The 20,610-nt window shown below is 37.6% G+C and overlaps 1 protein-coding gene across 1 annotated transcript in view; it reads left to right on the top strand.

Annotated features, from left to right (window-relative positions):
• Positions 1-13,094: 13,094 nt before the first annotated feature.
• Positions 13,095-20,610, top strand: part of ETF1 (eukaryotic translation termination factor 1) — a 36,373-nt gene continuing 28,857 nt past the window's right edge. Inside the window, exons 1-2 of the mRNA XM_074291458.1 lie at positions 13,095-13,261; positions 13,443-13,546. Of these exons, the coding sequence (XP_074147559.1) occupies positions 13,461-13,546 (86 nt within the window). The 5' untranslated portion in view covers positions 13,095-13,261; positions 13,443-13,460. The remainder of the gene's footprint in view (positions 13,262-13,442; positions 13,547-20,610) is intronic.

The raw sequence follows: 20,610 nt of genomic DNA, 5'->3' as shown, positions 1-20,610 counted from the left end.
TCACTTTCTGTTTGGTTTCATTTTATTTTCTTTCTCATTTTTTCCTTTTTTTGATTTGATTTTTCTCACACAGCAGATAATTTTACAAATATGTATATATTGGATTTAACAAACTTTTATCATGTTTGATGTTAAAAAAAAAAAAAAGAGAGAGAGAGGCAGAAAAAGGGCCTCTTTTACCTAGTCCAACCCCCCCCCCCAAAAAAAAAAAAAAAAATCTGCCAACTCATTTGCTATTTATGTTTACTGAGCCAATGCAGGCCCAAACCATGACCAGGTAGAGATTGGCCTAAAACCTATTGTTGGTGAATCAATGAGAGCCAGTGATTTAAATTTTTAAAGCATGATCCTGGCCCCATAAACCCCAAGATATCTTGGAAGATTTCCACAATCAAAATTTACTCTCATGGATATATAGTGAAAACCACTGACAATAATGATGTGCCCCATAGGCTAGCAATGATCCAAGAGCAACTTAGATCCTTCTATTCCTTCTAACTTGGGCTGTCTTAATGTGTAGTTTTGTCATTTGCTCCCCATTCTAAGTTACATACACAAGGACTAAGAAAGGAACCTAAACTTAAGATTAGCATTCCAGGGTGAGAAACAATGCTGGGCCTGAGACTTTGTACTCAGAAGAAGATGAGAAATAGTGCTGAAGCCAGGAGTTGAACAGGGTCTCATTTCCAATATAGTTTGCAGATCTATCCTCATTGGCTGAATTATGAATTTAATGGACACCTATACTAAATGCAAAGCACTACAAAAGATGCTGGGCATACAAAGATAAAAATGAAACTCCAGCAGCAGTTTACTCTTAACTTCTAATCAGAGATGTGAAAAAAAGAGTATTGCACAATCCAGGTCAGGACTTGGGAGATGTAAGACCATGGTGGTAATTAAATCAGACTTCTCTTGAAATAATAAATACTTTGGGATCCCTGATCTCAGGTCTTTGGCCTAAAGTCCTGCAATAACAATACTTAATACCCCATGAAAGCAGCAAAAAAGATCAAAAAGAATGATACTGTCTGAATACAGGCTGAAGATACTATTTTTCATTTTTTAAAAATTTGAGTCCTCTATACAAAATACGGAAATGTTTCACATGATTGTATAAGTTACAGAAAATTGTTTACTGTCAGGGAGAAGAGAGGCGTAAGATTTGGAACTCAAAACTTTTTTTAATATTTAAAAAACTTTTTAACATGTAATTGAAGGTAAAAAAGCCCAGTCCTATTTAGAGACCAGCCTTAAAATCAGAAGTCGGGAACCAGGCTGGAAGAATTGAGTAAGCTGAAAAAAATCCCACGATAAAAAAAAAAGAAACAAGGACACTCAGGACACAAATCCAGTGTGACACTTCATGTGTCATTTTAATCTTGAGAGGTTGGCATTATTTACCAGCCAACATTCATGTCAACAATCAGTTACCAGAGAGAGTTGGCTTAGTAATTGTAGATAAAAGTCATTTTGGGGAAATAGTGGAAGAAAAGCAATACATTGCTTTATGCTTACTCAGGTCTAAGATTCTACATACTTAGTTGTCATAGGGGCTAAAGTGAGGTATAGCACAAAATCTAACAATTATTCTGTGCTCAATTGGACAGTAAAATCAGTGATTGAGTGAACTGTCAGCCATTTTTTAACTGAAATGCATACATAGGGGAAAATAGGGACTAAGTATTTACAAAGTGTGAAGTACTAGGGTACATGCACAGCATCTTGCCATATACTTTACAAAGGTTTTCTAATTTTATCAAGATTGTGAAACTTGAGAGATCAGTTCACAAAATATCTTCAAGAGGCCAAAAAAATCATATTAATCCCCCTCCCCAAAGTGATGAAAGAATATAAACTGTACCACCAACACCTATTTTCCCATCTTAAGAAAATCTTAGAGACTCAAGACATGAATCTAGGGCATTCACACTGAAGACCAATGAAGTATAACATTATTTCACAAATAACTAAAAAAGAAATATAAAGAATATAAAATGTCACTGCTTATTATGACATTTTATTTGGTAAAACAAAATGGTTCTTTTCAACACCAACAAGATGTTTCCCATGTGAGATAACATCAAAGATTTCCTTTGTAACATTCTTAACCAAATTAATTTTTTTCCCCTGAGGCAATTGGAGTTAAGTGACTTGCCCAGGGTCACACAGGAAGTGTTAAGTGTCTGAGGTCAGATTTTAACTCAAGTCCTCCTGACTTCAGGGCTGCTGTTCTATTCTCTGTGCCACCTAGCTGCCCCAACTAAAATAATTGTTATATGGCCTTCTGATCTGACTGGAACAAGAGAGATCTATGTATCACACCAGTGTACTACAGATCCAGTGTAAAATCTTTTTTTTTTTTAATTTTATAATTATAACATTTTTTTTACAGTACCTATGCATAGGTAAATTTTTTTTTTTTTTTTTTTTTTACAACATTAGGCCTTGTACTCCCTTCTGTTCCGAATTTTTCCCCTCCTTCCCTCCACCCCTTCCCCTAGATGGCAGGTATTCCCATACATATTAAATATCTTATAGCATATCCTAGGTACAATATATATGTGCAGAACCAAATTTTGTTGTTGTTGCAAAGGAAGAATTGTATTCGGAAGGTAAAAGTAATCTGGGAAGAAAAAAAGAAAAAAGAAGAAAAAAAGAAAAAAATGCTCAGAGTTTAAACTCATATCCCAGTATTTCTTTTCTGAGTGTAGCTGATTCTGTCCATCATTGATCAATTGAAATTGGATTAGCTCTTCTCTATGTTGAAAGATATCCACTTCTATCAGAATTCCAGTGTAAAATCTAAGCTGAAGAGGGATTCCTTGTGAATGTTGAAGTCCTCCAGATGCATATTTAGATGACATAAATGCATCAAGCCCAAGAATGACACAGCCTCTTGGAAGAGATCTATAACTACTCATTTTTGTGTTGATCATACCCAGATCAAATGTATGTTCAGAGTGACATGCAACTGGACAACCTATAGAGTTTATACATCAGTATTATGTATGTCTGGAATAGACAATGCACATAGTTAAGTTGGGCCCAAAGTTGAACAGAAAGTTGATGGAGCTAAATTGCCTTCAAGAAACTATAAAACTTTTTTTAAGGATATCAGTCTTCTTAAAACAAAAGTCATCCTTTTAATATCAATATCTAATGGTGCCGTGTGGCTGCATGTTCAGAAATAGAAGTCTCCAAAGAATGGAAAAAAATCACATAAAAGGCAATGGAGAGGTATAATGTTGAGTATGAAAAGGCTGCAACATATAACCAATGAAGAACAAAAGTAAAGAATGTCATTAGGGAAATGTATCATAGGAAAAGAAGAATTAAGCACATAGCAAAAACAAAGAATGTTGATAGATGAACAGCCTAATGGTATTTTCACAATATCAGGAAAACATGAGGAAGACTTCATTCAGCAAGGTGGATAGACAAGAACCCTCACTATGGTAAATAAACAAAAACAAGAGGTGCACAAGCAAGAACTAGCTGTAAAGGATGGATGAGCAGGCATGGATGAATTAAGAGCTGCATCTTGTTAGTACAAGAACTTCATCCAAACAATGAAGTCAGAAATCCATTTTGAAAATTAGAGTGTTAAAAACAACATTAAACACTAATACAAACAACTACATAATGATTCGTGTATAATTTTAATGCATAAAATATAACTTTCAAGTCCTTCCTTTGTTGTCCTCACAATCTTTTATTTGCATTAATTTTTTGTTCATAATTGTAGTTGACAAGGTAAAACTATTCTCCTGAGTTTGTTTGTTTGTTTGTTTTTCATTTTGCTTTACTTCAAACAGATCTAAAAGGGGTTTTTGGTCAAATTTGTCTATCTTTTAATGCTATAAGTTTGCAATTCTATCAGCAATGAGATTGCTTCTCCATAATCAGGAAAACATTGCATTTTGCTTTTGACTATTTTTGCCAATTTAACAAATGGAAGTATGATTACAAAATTGTTATTTTTATCTCAATTAGTGAGGTTGACTGTTAGGATTCTTACAAGGTGCTAAGTCACTGGAATGGATGAGACAATAATTATCTAATTTAGCATGGTTCAGTATGATTGATCCGACCCTACAAGAAGATGTTATGGGCCAGAACTTGAAACAAGGTACTGAGTGGAATTGAGAAGACAGTGGTTAAATCTAATTTAGCATCGACTTAATCCTACAACAAATAATGGTTTCCTAGTGATTAAACGATTAGTGTATAGCAAATAAGCAAGAAGCTCTCAGACCCAGAGGGGACTTTGGGAGATTCACAACTAGGATTGACTTCTGGGAGATTCACAAGCCCACAGAAACCCACAATCCTACTCTCGGAGGCGGAGTCAAGATTCATTCCAACTTCCACCTTTGTGCTGACTGGAGACATTCGGACAAGAGGTCTCGGGAACCAAGGAGAGAGATAGGCCTCTATTAAAGCTAACCAAGCCCAAGGAAGGAGACAAGACTTGGAAGGAGAAAATAAAGGATTTGGACTTTTAACTCCTGGCTGCATTTGGGATTATTGAACTGAACTGAAACTAAGGCTCCCTTCAGAAGCTCTCTAAGAAATCTGCTCCCACAGAACAATTACAATTTAGAGAAGAGAATATTACAGTTGACCATCTTTTTAAATGGCTATGAAAAATGTTTCCTATTTTGAAAATTGTTTATCTGTATTTTTGACCACTTATATATTATGGACTGAAAGTTCCTAAGTATTTAATAGTTTATACATTTATACATTTTAGCTATCTATTTTCAGATTTTTCTCAGTCTGCTATTTTTTAAGTTTTGGGGGATTTTTTGTACTTAAGTTTTTGAATTTGACTACTCAAGTAGGATCTTTTATCCTTCCACCTTTTCTCTATAGCTGTTTTTAGCCTAATGAAAAGGCTTATTAATTTGTACAAGGAACTTACCCATGAAGAGAATCATTATATTCTAAAGCAAGGGTCTCCAGCGTGAGGGATAGAGTATCCTGCACTATAGGGGGTATGCAAACTTATCCACTGGGGTATAAGAAGAAAATAACATAACAGGTATTTTCAGTCACTGCCTACCCTCAAATACTCTCTTTTCTCTCTCTACATCTAAGATGCTATCCTCTATTTTCCAGGCAGGTACCAAGGGCAGATGATTGTTTCTTACCACTCTCAGAGGTTCCTATACTTATTCCTCCACTTTCATCGTAACACAACTGTTCCACAACCCAAGACGCACAGGTCTCAGAACTCTTTGCTACTCTTATCCAAGCTCTTTTTTCTCCAGGTCCAAGTGATTAGGAGTGAGTGCCTCATCTTGGGAAATGATATAAAGTCTGAAAAAAGCCAGGTCAGCAGTAGCAAGACCAAGAGTCAAAAGCAAGCAGCACCTGGCAAGAAGCAAGAGTGGCTGCTGTTGTTGCCAGGTTTGAGGCTCAAGTAGCCAAGTACAGAGCTCTTAGAACTGTGACCCTCATCAACCTCTCAAACAAACACAACAGAGAGCCTAGAAACACAAGAAAATTCATTACCAAAAAATCAGGCCTATCAGGGCACCTTGCCATCTGCAAAACCTCTGAGAGGGATTTAGGGAGGGGACACAGGCATATGACATTCATTGTATGTTATATAGTGATCATGTTATAGAGAAAAGGGGAAAAAATATGAGGCATGTGTTAACAAGACCTGGCAACTAACTGAATATAGAGTGTTAAAAGAGAATACAAATCTAAGTGGTTTCCTCTCTACAGTGGAAAAGTAGATAAAGGAATGAGTCATCTCCCAAGTAATAAATGGTTAAAGGATATGAATAGGCAGTTTCTTAAGGAAGAAATCCAAGTTATCAACAAATATATGGAAAAAATGCTCCAAACTACTATTTCTTCATTATAGCTTTTTATTTACAAGATATATATACAAGGTAATTTTTTAGCATTGACAATTGCAAAACCTTTTGTTCTAACTTTTTCCCTCCTCCTGCCCACTCCTTCCCCCAGATGGCAGGTTGACCAATACATGTTAAATATGTCAAAGTATAAGTTAAATACAATATATGTATACATGTCCAAACAGTTATTTTGCTGTACAAAAAGAATCGGACTTTTAAATAGCATACAATTAGCCTGTGAAGGAAATAAAAAATGCATGCGGACAAAAATAGAGGGATTGGGAAGTCTTTGTAGTGGTTCATAGTCATCTCCCAGAGTTCTTTGACTGGGTGTAGCTGGTTCAATTCATTACTGCTCTATTGGAACTGATTTGGTTCATCTCATTGTTGAAGAGGGCCACATCCATCAAAATTGATCATCACATAGTATTGTTGTTGGAAGTATATAATGATCTTCTGGTCCTGCTCATTTCACTCATCATCAGTTCATGTAAGTCTCTCCAGGCCTTTCTGAAATCATCCTGCTGGTCATATTCCATAATATTCATATACCACAATTTACTCAGCCATTCTCCAATTGATGGCATCCACTCAGTTTCCAGTTTCTGGCCACTACAAAGAGGGCTGTTACATTTTTGCACATACGGGTCCCTTTCTTTTCTTTAAAATCTCTTTGGGATATAAGCCCAGTAGTAATGCTGCTGGATCAAAGGGTACTTTTTGAGCATAGTTCCAAATCACTCTCCAGAATGGTTGGATGTATTCACAATTCCACCAACAATCTATCAGTGTCCCAGTTTTCCCACATTCCCTCTAACATTCTGCATTATCTTTCCCTGTCATTCTAGCTAATCTGACAGGTGTGTGTAGTGGTATCTCTGAGTCATCTTAATTTGCATTTCTCTGATTAATAATGACTTGGAGCATCTTTTCATATGGCTAGAAATAGCTTCAATTTCTTTCTCTGAGAATTGTCTGTTCATATCCTTTGAGCATTTATCAATTGGAAAATGGCTTGATTTCTTATAAATTAAGAGTCAATTCTCTAAATATTTTGGAAATGGCTTTTATCAGAACCTTTGACTGTAAAAATGCTAAACTACTATTAACTAGAGAAATACATGATAAAGTAACCCTGAAGTTCCATTTTATACCCATCAGATTGACAAAGTTAATAAAAAGGAAAATGAGAAATACTGGAACAGCAGAAATAGGAATACTGATACACTTTTAATGATAATTGTGAATAATGAAGTCAGTCATTTTTTGCAAAACAATTGGGAACTATGCCCAAAAAGTTATTACTAAACTGACCTTTGACCCAGATTTTTTTTTTTTTTTTTGGTAATTTAATGTAATTCTTTCTTTTTTTTTTTTTATTTTTTTTTTTATTTTTTATTATATATATATATATATATATATATTTTATAATATTATCCCTTGTATTCATTTTTCCAATTTACCCCCCCTCCCTCTATTCCCTCCCCCCGACAACAGGCAATACCATACATTTTACATGTGTTACAATATAGTCTAGGTACAATACATGTGTGCGAATATCACTTTCTTGTTACACAATAAACATTAGAATCCGAAGGTACATGCAACCTGGGCAGACAGATATTAGTGCTAACAATTTTCATTCCCCTCCCAGTGTTTCTTCTCTGGGTGCAGCTACCTCTGTCCATCATTGATCAACTGGAAGTGAGTTGGATCTTCTTTATGTTGAAGATTTCCACTTCCATCAGAATACATCCTCATACAGCATTGTTGTTGAAGTGTACAGTGATCTTCTGGTTCTGCTCATTTCACTCAGCATCAGTTGATTTAAGTCTCTCCAGGCCTCTCTATATTCCTCCTGCTGTTGACCCAGATTTTTATTCAACAGGTTTTACAGGTAACATAAGGCATCTGATGCATTTTACAGAGATACTCAAGAAAATAGTGCAATATAAAACCCAGAGATTAACATTACATACATACATAATTGTACAATAGTTCACAAGGAAACTAAAGGATACTGTATAAAATTAATAAGAACATATAGTCACTCATTATATTCTTAAATTCCTTTTGCATATTACCCAACTCTAGTTTGTGTGCTTTCTATATACATGTCCCTGTTTTGATAGAGGCTTCTATACCATCATAATCAGGCTAACATCTTGGACAGACCTTTAATTTAGATAACATGTCATTAACAAGATTCCACTCTCCTTAAGTCCCTGCTATTAGTATGTTACACTATACCCTGTGGCCTTCCTGGGCAAGATACTGACAAAGATATTTCTCAATTTTGCCAGCTCTGGGTGACTGGAAGGTAGAATATTTGTTTTCAAAAAATAATGTATTATATAGCATAGTAGTAGTATAGTTCTTATTGTCCAAAATTATTAAATCTAGTCTTAGGGCCTCTCCTAGTCCTGGAACTGTTTGACAATTTAACAAAAACAAATCTGAGAGTTTTTTCCCCAACACATTGTTGGCTTAACCAGTCTTTAGAAAGGCATGGGCAACAGCTCTGTCTGTTTAGGACCACATATATGGAAAGCATTTCATTTCATGTTTCTTATCAATGACACTGCCACTTGTCTTCAGAATCAGATCTCCTGATTGCCATTCAAACAGGGTGCAATCTAGTCTGGCTTTGTGAATTTAATTACAGTCTGAAAGATAATGTATTTCTCTTTCCTCATGAAAAAAAAAAAGGGGGGGGCATCTTGGTGGTGCAGTGGATAGAGCACCAGCCTCGAATTCAGGAGGATCCGAGTTCAAATCTGGTCTCAGACACTTAACACTTCCTAGCTGTGTGACCCTGGGCAAGTCACTTAATCCCAGCCTCAAAAAAAAAAAAAAAAAAAAAAGTGGGATTGTAGCTATTAAAATATATTTTACCTTAGTTAGGTATGCAAACTAGCCCTGTTTAAAATATTATCTCAACATTTGTTCCTTTCAACTCCTAGAATAGAAACTGTCATTTAGTCATGAAAGCAAGATACCATTATTTGCTCTTCTCTCAACTGTAGTTTTACCTGACAAACTTCTACTAGGGTTAGACAAAAAGTAGATCAAAGAGGAAAGGAACTCCTGTGTACAAAATATTTACAATATCTCTTTTTATTTTATGGTGGCAAAGAACTGGAAACAAACAAGGTGCCCACTAACTGGGAATCTGCTGAACAAATTATTGCCTGTGAATTTATCGATATAGAAAAGGCAATTATGGACATTTTGGGAAAAAAAAAAAAGAGATTAATGGCAGGAAGTGCTGAAGAGGTAAGAATTTAGAAGACCACTCCTAAGTCTGACTTTTTGTTTATATTATTCTTGGCCTCTTGACTTTTTTTTGTACTGCAGAATGGATAAAAAGGAAACAAGATGGAAAAGGTGTTGGGGAGGTAGGATAATAAAAGAAAATAAAGAAACCAATAACAGCTTTAATATTTCAGAAAGGCTTCTTATATATTTCCCCTGGCTTCCCAGTCTACTACATTATTCCCAAACTAAATTCTTTGCCTTGGTCTAATAGATTCTAATTCCATGCATTTTTATTAGTGAATTCAAACAGGAATATTTTGAAAAATATTTTCACAATTCTTTCACCTCTTGGTTTAGATGAGAATTGTTCCCTGTAGAAAAAAGCATATTAATCTCCCTTTTAGATCAACTAAAAATATGAATTTTCTAGTCTGAAGCCATTTGAGGGCATGCTCCCTATTTCTGTCTTTCCATGGTATCCTCCCCCTTCATCCCCTCCCTTACCACAGTTCTTGGCATATACTGTAGACATTATATGCTGGTTGACTGACAGTGATTTTTCCAAATCTTTAGGAGGGTGTAGAAAAGATGAGAAACAAATGCTAAGGTCTAGAAAACAAATTAAAAGTGGGAACCAAATTTAAAACAAATATTTGTTTAGTAAACATCAGTCTTCCTCATTCCCAATGATATTAGTTAAAAGCTATCTAATTGAGGAGGGACTTATTAGATAACCTCTACTTCCCCAATCAGGATGGATTAGGGAAGATCACTAGAAGAAAGATTAGCTCAATCCTTGGGTGGAACAAGGAAGGAACTGAGTAGTTTTAGGGGAAAATGACTGTTAATCTATTATTAACTCAGAATCATATTTTAACATATTAAGAACTTTTATTTCCAACATATACTACACTCAAGTTCCAGAGTGCATACCTGGGATGTGGTAGGAAAATGATCAATTGGCAATTTGTACATTTCTCTAGACTGGGAATGCCTAGATTTAGAAATATCACTAGGGGAGAATTCTGAGAAAATGGAGAAGTTGGTAAATTTCAAGCTTTCCTGATTTTCCCCATAAAGAGAACAAATTTGCACCTCAAGGAGAACACAGATTAGAGAAAAATCAAGAAGACTTGGGGAAGGACAAGGGTTCTCGGGATATAATTGGAGAAAATCTGGTGAAAGAACATTAACTTGTGTGAAGTGCAAACAGCTCCAGGATAGCTCCATAGAAACAAGTGGGGAGCCCTAGGATTAGCTGAATGTGGCTGGAGCCTCAACAGGAACCACAAAAACTTTCACCTCCCTGGACAGTTTAAAGTCTATGTCTAAGTCAGGGAAGATTGTGGGAACCCCAGCTGTGCTTTGGGCCAAGGAACCTGCATACCCATGAGTGAAGAGGCAGAGGTGCAGGGACACAGCTGGCTGCAGGTACTTCCTGGAGGGAGTAGCTCTTGGTTTGGGGATCCAAGGGGAGAGTTGAAGTGAAGCCAGAGGTACTATCTTCCCCTCCCCAGGAATAGAGGTGCTTATATTAATACCATTTATTTAAAAAAAAAATGAATTGGCAAAGAAGAAAGAACCCCACCATAGAAACATATACTACAGGAAGAGGGAAGACTGGGGTTTATCTTCAGAGGAGAACCCCGAGGGGAAAAAAAAAAACTTCTACCCCAGAGTAATATGAAATGGCTTTCTGCTCAAAGAGAATTTATAGAATACTCAAGAATTTAAAAATCAAATGAGAGACACTGAGGAAAAAAAAAAAGCTAAAGCCATCCAAGAAAAACAAGATTATATAAAAAAAAAAAAGTTAATCAACTAGAAAAGGTGATAGACTCTCAAAGATGGAAATAACTTTTTGAAGATTAGAACTAAGCAAGGGGAAGACAGTGAAGCTATAAGAGACCATGAAATTAAAGAATTAAAAAATAGAACAAAATGTGAAACATCTTATAAGAAAAATGACAGATTTGGAGAATAGATCAAGAGAAAATATAAGAAGAATAATTGGACTACCTGCAAGTAGTGATTAAAAAGGAAAAAAAAAATATCTTGACACAATAATGCAAGAAATAATCCAAGAAATTGTCCTGGAGTGATAGAACATGAAGGGATAGTAGAAATAGAAAAAATCCACTGATCACTACCTTTGTGGAAAACACATAGGAACATTATTGCCAAATTTTGAAATCCCCAGATCAAAGAGAACATTTTGCAAGAAACAAGAACAATTCAAATATGCTGGAGCTTCCATTAGAATTGTATAGGATCTATCAGCAGCCACAATAAAAGACCCAAGGTCTTAAAATATCTACCAACAAATAAAAGATCTAGGCCTATGGCCAAAAATATTATATCAAGCATAGTCACTTATATTATTGAACAAGAAAAAAATGGACATTCAATGAGCTTGCAGATTTTTAGGGCTGTCTAGCAACCAAACTTGAACTTAATAGAAATTTACTCAAGTTCTTCAGGAAAGGAACTTGCATAAACAGGATAAATAGTAAGCAAGTCACTTTTACAAAGACCTTTTGTATTCGTATAAGTACATATATATATACATGAATTATATAAAAATCACACACATATTTATCTTAGCAGATAGTAAACACTTCTCCCTCCTCCCTTCAAAAAAAAAAAATTCCTAAAAGGCATTTATAGCTGAGAATTCTATGTAAGCACTTATTACTAAAGATACAAAGACAAAACATTTAAGCTTCCCAGCCTTCCAAGTTTACATTCTATCAAACAGTATGTATTACATTCTATCACAGTTTTTCCACGGTCATAAAAGTTACAGTAACAACTTACATAGATGGCACTTTCAAGTTTTTTAAGACTTTCCATATACATACTTTACTAAAACATTATGACGCTATAAGACAGCATCATAATCTATAAGATATATCGCAATTATAAATATTATCTCAAATCGTAGAGAGGAAATTAAGGTCCAAAGAGATTTAGGAGACTTGCCCACGGTCATATAAAAGTCATAGTAGAATTGTATCTTTATACAAGTCTTCCGGATTCCCGAGTTCAGAGCTCTACAATGCTAAGTATTACACTTACGTAGCCCTTTAAAGTTTTCAAAAGTGCTTTATAACTAACACTGAAACATGAGGTCCACAACGATCTTTCGAAATATTACATATACCATCTTCAATTTACAGATGAAAAGACTCTCAACATTTTTATCTTTCCCGCCAGTGTTTTCCTATTTTCTTTCACGCACGCCTCGGGGGCAGCGCAGAAAGAATGATGCCCATCATGGGTTAAGACTGCACAACCCTCCCAAGCATGGAGCCCCAGCGCTACTCCTTATTGCTTGACCCATGAGGTCCCAGACCCTGAATTGACCGCCACTCCGCTAGTCCCTCACTCTAGAGCCAGCGGCCGTGACGTCACGGAGCCCGGAGTCGACGTCACTGAGGAGGCCAGGAGCGCTCTAGTCCAAGGCCTGCAAGGCGCCATTCCCGGCGCGCAAGGCGGCGCCCGTAGCCTAACTGGCTCAGCCGAGGAGCGAGCGGGGAAAGCTGCGGCCAACCCAGCCCATCGATCCCCAGAGGACATTCGAAGCTGAGCCATGGGGATCCCATGCCCTAGAAATCCGAAGAGAAGCAGAAGCTGCCACCTCCGACCACCATGCATTGCCCTCTATGTACCCACACCTCACTGTCCTGACGCGGCAGTGATTGAAAGCTCGCGAGAGTCTCACAGACAAGTTCTTTTTCACTCCCGTCTTCCACGCCCCGGAAGAGGTGGTAGCTCTCTCCCCTCGCCTCAACCCTCCAGCCCTACCTCACAAGGCAGCGCGGCCCCGATTACGACCAATCACTAGGCCCGTTGTTAGAGGCCGCGCGATGAGCCAATGGAGCGCAGCAGCGCGTGTCCGAGTTCCTCCGACCCCTCCCCCTTTCCTCTTGCCGCTGCCCCCCTCCGCACCCAGCCCCTAGCTGCGGAAGTGATGTCACAGGCCCCATGTGAGCAGATTGCAACACATGCAGCTGCCTGGAGAGAGGGAGCCGGTGTCCTACGTCAGAGCCGCCGCCGCTGCCGCCGCCGCCGCGGAGCCGCCGCCGCCGGGGAGGAGCCGCTGCCACCCGGGACTGGGCCCTTAGGTGAGGGCTGGAGGATAGGAACTACAGTGACCGTGGCCGCAGGGTACAGGCGGCTTTGGGGGAGGGGGTCCGGGGGGAGAAAAGGGCCGCTCGGGGGCAGCGGGGAAGGGGGCCGCTCTGCCCCGGCGGCGGCGCTAACTCTGTGGTCTTGGTGTCTCCGGGCCCCGCCGGGCCGCTCTAGGGAGGAAGAGGCGAGAAGATGGCTGACGATCCCAGCGCTGCCGACAGGAATGTAGAGATTTGGAAGATCAAGAAGCTCATCAAGAGCCTAGAAGCGGCCCGCGGGTGAGCGCCGCGCCGCGCCGCGCCCGGGGATCCCGGGACTCTCTCCCTCATACCCCGTCCCGCCCCGCTCTGGGACTCCCTTTGGGAGAGCTGGCCTATCCTCCGCGCCGCATGGCCGACTGTGGAGAGCCGGGCCAGAGAGGGCACGGCCAGCCCCGGGGGCCGCCTCTGGGTGGGGCCCCCGGCGTGGGCCTCTCCCCGGCTCCGGCCGTCCCGGCGTCCATCACCTCCCTCCTTCCGGCCCGTCGGGGGCGCCGACCCCCCTCCCCATTTCCTGCTCCACCAACCTGGGCCCCCTTCCTGGCTTTCTCGGTCCCTAGTGCTTAGTCGGTCCCGGGGATGGGGCTCCGACGGCCTCTCGGGAGAATGAGTGGGGGAGCGCCTCCTTTCCTCGACTTTCCCTCATCTCCTCTTCTCCCTTCTCTTTCTGAAGCTCGGAAGCCCAAATGGGGAGGCCATTTTGACGAGACTTAAGAGGAAAGTGATGTTGGGACGGGGTTGTAAAGAGAAGCCTACTTGGGGGGGCATCTCCAACTTCCCCTGCCCTCCATCCCCTGCGGGGGGGCTGCCAGCCTCGGGGGACCTGGCAGGGGTTGAAGTTGCAGCAGTGTTTGGGGAAAGGTTGTCCTTACCTCTGGAAGCTTTGAGGTGCTGTTTCCAGATGTTTCGAAGGAACTCCTAGGTGGTAAAAATCTAAAAAAAGCATGGGATGGCTAATAAGTTTTTAAAAGTGACCGGGGTTTTGCTAGATACTGTATCTAATGAAATTACATTTGGGTTCTACAAAAACCACTCCTGTGGAGTGTTAGGGCTGTCATTGGTTGGAGAATGGATATAGCCAACTTAAGAATACTCTTGTTTAAAGCTTTTAGCCAGGTTTAGGTGGTTTGAATGTGTACTTACTGAATTTTGGTAGGAAAAGAGTTGGTGGATTTTTCTTCCAGAACAGGAATAGGCTTTATTAAAAGCCGACATCCTTTTTTCAGAGCACAATTTGTAAAACTTTCTTCAGCGTCTCTTTTCTTTCTTAGTTGTAAAAGAACTTTTGCAAGAAGTGAAGCTGATAATTCTTTGAAGCATGTTACATATTTTTATATGCATATTCAGTATTATATGTATCAGTATTTTTGGAATAGTAGTTTGAGCACAGCCATATGGAAAGTTAGTTTCAGAGCATGAAATTAAAGTTCAGGTTCCCAGCACTACCAAACTACTGGTATTCTCTAGACATTCTGTCTTGTTCTTAGTTTCTGCAAAAACCTATGATCACGTTAGAATGAAGCTTCTGAATTTTGGTCCGGTAAAGTGGTTTGAACTGTTAAGCCTTTCTTTGTTTCATTTTCTTTCTTTGTAAAAGAGAATTGGGGGAAGGGGTAGAGGAACTGGGAATATTAGGTCATTGTTTGTTTAGTAGTTTGATTCCATTGCATCTTTGAATCTCACTTAATATTAGTTATGGTTTTAAATAATTCTAAGTAAAATGATGATTTCAGGGCATATAAAAAAAGTAAATCATTCTCTCTTAGGCAGTATTTTTAAAAATCTCTTAGTTTCAGAGCTGTTTTTAATGTGAAGGGTTAAAACTACATTTGATTTGTATGTTCATTCAGTCTTTACAGCTTAGGTAACAGTGTTGTTTCAGCCCATTTGCTTCCCTAAGTACACCGGTTTAAACTTTTTTAAAGTTCTTTGAAGGCAACAGAAAGTCACTTCAGTGATGTAATTTCCCAGTCTTCTGAATAAGGTAACTTGGCTTAACAAGATTAGTTTTAACTTCTTTCTGCTTGTTGGTGAAAGAAGCCAGTTCTTAAATTTATTTCCAGGTATGTCACCCAATGACCTTAAAACTTTTCATAGATTGTAAATATCTCCTTTTTTAGTCTCCTTTTTTAGAACTTTAAACACTCCCTCTCTCTTGCAGTCTTACATTATCTGTATATAATTCATAAAGTGTGTGATGTAACTAGGTGTAGCAACGAATGTGGTGTGCAGATCAAGGCAAAATCAATAAAATACTTGAAATGCTTCAGGTTTGAAAAAGGTTTGAAAACATGACAGTACCAGGTATTGTCTTTTCCAGGTCATAGGAAGAGTTAATTGACTTACCAAAATGTCTAGCTCTTTTTCTCTGTGTGTGTGTCTTCCTTTATATCTTGACTCCCTTTCTTTCTCTCTCCCTCCCTGCCTTTTAACACATACACAGACAAAATACAATTTTACTTGCTTTTTCTTCATACCTCTAGATTTAGTCATCTTAACACAACAAATTATAAAGTCTTTGACTTTCTTGGATATTAGGAAACTTTTTTTTGAGAGTTTTTTCTCTTTGATTTCTGATATTTGATTGTATATATAGTAATATTTACAGAGGTGAGTATCTGATCTTGACAAATATCTTACTTCCTTTGCCTAAGAGTTAAAAGTTCATAGGAAAATTCTAATAAACTAAATTCTTAAGCTATGACAAATGAATCCAGATTTGCCACTGTATCTGGGACATGAATTTGTTTTGAGTGTAAATTAGAAGCAATATACAATTGATTTTAATGGCAAGAAACATGAAATTAATGATGGGTGAATGGAAATATTCTGGAAGTAGGGAAAGGCAGAAGAAAGCTATTCATTTGTATTTTACATTTGATATTTTCATTACTATTGAATATTTGACATTGATCCATAGTTGGGGGGGGGTGTTTCCCTATTAACATTAACTTCAGTCTAGAAACATAATATAAATTTGAACTTCACCTAACCAGTTTGTAGATAACCATATGACATGACACAAGTATAAACTGGCTAAAAAAGAAAGCCACAGAAAAATAGCCTGGCAAGGCAGAGAGCAGTGGTTAGTTAAAATCTAGAAACTCTAGTGACTCACCTTTGTGTATTTCAGATGAACTGTGCCTGTTTAAAGTGCCAAATGAACCTTCAATATATATATATATATATACATATACATATATATATATATATATATATATATATATATATATATATATATATATATATATATATATATATATATTTTTTTTTTTTTTTTTTTTTTTTTGAGGCTGGGGTTAAGTGACTTGCCCAGGGTCACACAGCTAGGAAGTGGTTAAGTGTCTGAGATTAAATTTGAACTCGGGTCCTCCTGAATTCAAGGTTGATGCTCTATCCACTGCACCACCTAGATGCCCCTTGAACCTTCAATATTTTAAAGATTCATATGATAGATCAGGACCTTTAAATGCTACTGTGTTAAAAAATTCATCTGTTTGCAGCCAACCTGGGAAAGAGCTAGACTGAGCCCCAGATGACAGTAATGCAATCTATCTCAGTAGCAACTACCTCATGCCACACTGATATACATCCTTCAAGAATCCAGAATCAGGTCCTCTATTCTCTAAGATGGCTTAATAGATTTTTAGTGCAAAGATCTTTCCACAATTCTAATTGTGCATTATTTATTCTACTTAGCTCTTAATAAGACTTTTAAAAGATTTTGGCCCATTCTTTAATAAATTGGACACTGCAATTAAGAGTGGTGAAGACATGACCATAAGCAATTAAATGGAATATGGATGTCCTTTCTAAATAAAAGTTTGGCTTCTTTTAGATTATACTGCCTTTATTATGTTCTTAAATTAATAGTTATTCCATAGTATTAGGGAATTGATAATCAGAGAGTGTTCTCAGCATCAGCTATTGTATGGTACAGAATCCAGATTGGGCCCTATTGAGATGGTGACTAAAGATTGAGATATTTATCTCAAATTATTTTAACTATGATTGCTATTTCTCAATATTCAACTGAGTCATGCTCACCTCAAGGGTTTAGAACTGGGTCCAAAACATAATAGATGAAAAAAAAAATAGTTTTCTCTTACTCATGGCCAGAGCTTGAAAACCTATAAATATAATTTGTAAATCTTTAACACTTCCCAAAACGTGTAGTAGTGAATAATCATATAACCAGAAATGTAAACCATTTTTTTAAATTTAATTTTTATTTTATTTTATAATTATAACTTTTTTTTTTGACAGTACATATGCATGGGTAATTTTTTACAACATTATCCCTTGCACTTCTGTTCAGATTTTTTTTCCCTTCCTCCCCCAACCCCCTCCCCCAGATGGCAGGCAGTCTTATACATGTTAAATATATTACAATATATTCTAGATACAATATATGTGTGTAGAACCGAATTTCTTGTTGCACAGGAAGAATTGGATTCAGAAGGTAAAAATAACAGTTTACACTCATTTCCCAGTTAAACCATTTTTAATACATTTTCTTTTATCACTGAAAATTTTCTTCCAATGTTCATTACAAAAATGAATATCCACTTAGAGTCTTAGTTGTGACAGAAATTGGAATTACCCAACAGAACAGTGAACAGAAAACATTAATTTTGTGAGCCTTACTGGTATTTTTAGTCAAGTCTTAGTTGTTCAGTATACAGTGATTAAACTATTATTTTGTTTTGAATAAAGCCTGTTTTGGTGCCTCAAAAATAGAATTCATTGGTCACAATAGTTACACACTTATATTATGTGATAACATATGTTAATCAAATTGGTACCTGAAGTATTTATGATTCAGCTAGCATTTTGGATGGGAGTGATGTCCAGATGGTGAATTAGGAGAATATATATCAGTATTTCTTCACCTGTACTTTCCAAAGTCTTTCTAGTTTAGAATAAGCCCTGCTGGAATTGAACTTTAGTAACATAGTCTTTGAAAATCCAGGGTTGTAAGTTAGGTATTGGTGAGGGACATAAGTGGAGATAAGAAAATGCAGGTGAAAATGTATTTGTTTTTAAAATATCATTAAAAATGAGAATAATGTAACATATCTGTTGGTGTGTACTAGTCATGGGTAAATGTTCTGATGGCCCTTGAAAGTATTGGAAAATAAATACTTTTATGAGCTTCTATTCAGAGATTGCAATTTGGGTTTTAAACATATTTCAACAGTATCTGTGAATGCTATAAGCAATTTTAAGAAAAGGGAAAAGGGAAAAAGAGATAGAAAACGAGTCTTGTATTTGGTAGAAAGTGGTAGAGTATTGCTCTTAAACCTTAAAAGCTAACTTTCCACAATATTGGTCCCAACAATGTGTTAATACAGTATGGTGGTGTGTGTACATTGTGAACCTAATAAATATTCTCCTTTTTGAATTTCCACTTCTCATTGTAGCAGCAATTTATTTAAGAGAGAAGGATTGCTTTGGACATATTCCCAGGTTAATAGGAGTACCTAATTAGCATACTCATTTAGGACAGAGTTCAACATAGGTTGAGGCTCCCCCAGCTTAGACCCTTATCTTTAGAGATCTTATTTCTTTGAGTTATTAGGTATATGTTACAGTGCCTAGCATAATACTGTGTGTCCAGTGAGTGCTTGGCAAATGTTTGAGTGTTAGGATACTTGGAACTGTGCAAATTTACAACAAAACCATCTTGATCATCCTCTCTTGTTGAAGTAATGATTCTAGACTGGGAAGATAAAACCTGGATCAGCTACTGCCTATAATGTAATATAGCTTTTGTAGTGTGGATTTTTCACTATTACATTTTCCATTTTATTTACTGAAGATTTCTTTTTGGGGACTTTCCTTCATACAATTAAATAGGGTAAGTAGAAAGTAAAGGGAGAAGGAGAGACCATTTAATCTAATAGGTCTGGAAAGGTTTCGTGGTATAGGTACCATCTGAGTTGAGACTCTAAAGAGATCAGCACAAGGCAGTTCAGTGACATTTTTTGTTCCTACCAATCTGTGACTTGGTAGAGATGATTTGCAGGGATATAAAAAACTATCTAAAGTTAGGCTTTCCTAGATATGTCATGCTTCGAGTATATCAAATCCCATATATTTTTATAGGAACATGTAATAGATAAAGTCTCTAGGATAATTGTCATAATTTCAGGAAAGATATAATATAAAGTAATTGAATATAATAGCTACAAGGACAAGATAATATTAAAAAAAAAATGAATGGTTATATAAGTCAGTGATCAAGCTTAATCTCTAAAGGTTTCTTGGGAGGAAATATTTTGAACTACTTCTTAAAGGCAGTGGGTGTGGTATTTAGAGCTAAGGTGGGGCCTTAGAATTTTTTCCACTGGCAGAATTCTGGCCCAGAAAGTAAAAAGGTACACATGTAGTAAGTGGCAGAACCTAAGGGGTGTGTGTGAGTGTGAATGTGTGTGTGTGTGAAAGAGAGAAAATATATTCCCTGGTCATGGGAATTTCTTGAGTATAGGTGGTCCTAAAGCAGGTAGCCTTTTGCTTCCACTGCCAGAGGGAGTTTAGGTGCCCTTGTGAGTGTCAGTTACCTTTTTGAAGTTGTAGGATCCAGCCATACTTGGTGTCTAAGTGAGCCATCCTTCCTTTTTCCTCTTTTTTCCCCCTCTTGCCTAAGGACTTCCAGTATGTTGAATAGGGAATTATTCTCTGGGGAGAAAGAGGTATCATCATTACGGATTTAGATCTGGAGGGATCTCTGAGGCAGTGTAGTTTTATTTCTTTTGTTCCACAGATGAGGGAAATGATGCCCATGGATATTTGATTTATCCAACATCACAAAGGTAGAAGTAGTAGCAGAGCTAGATCTTAATCCACATACTCTTGACTCCCAATCTAGTACTTTTACCAGAATGCCATGTTGGCCATAGCAGATTAAGGAGTAGCCACTGGAAGGAGACACCTTGATCTCTGACTTTAGATTCTGGTGGGCTCCCTCTTTCCATATGGCCTGTCAACTAATCTTTTCATAAATCTGTGTGCTGTAGTTGCATCTGTCAGGAACTGAGGTCAGGTGTGATTAGCATGGTGACAATGTGAGACAGCCTACTAGGCTACTATTCCACATAAGGTAAAATGATTTTAAAATCATAGAATCAAGGTTATTTGAACTAAGCTTAATGGAGACCAAGGGTAGATAAAGTTTTAAAAGGAATTTTTCCTGCTATTGTTTGCAAGTATTGCTCAGCTTTTTCCAAAAAAATTGGAAGTATCTTGGGACTGGAACTGTTTGTATTCCTAACACTTAATGTCAATGCCTGCCTTATACATGG

Source organism: Sminthopsis crassicaudata, chromosome 2 (genome assembly GCF_048593235.1).
Source record: "Sminthopsis crassicaudata isolate SCR6 chromosome 2, ASM4859323v1, whole genome shotgun sequence".
Taxonomy (NCBI): Eukaryota; Metazoa; Chordata; class Mammalia; order Dasyuromorphia; family Dasyuridae; genus Sminthopsis; species Sminthopsis crassicaudata.
The sequence above is the reverse complement of the archived record's forward strand: the minus strand, read 5'-3'. Positions and strand labels throughout refer to the sequence as shown.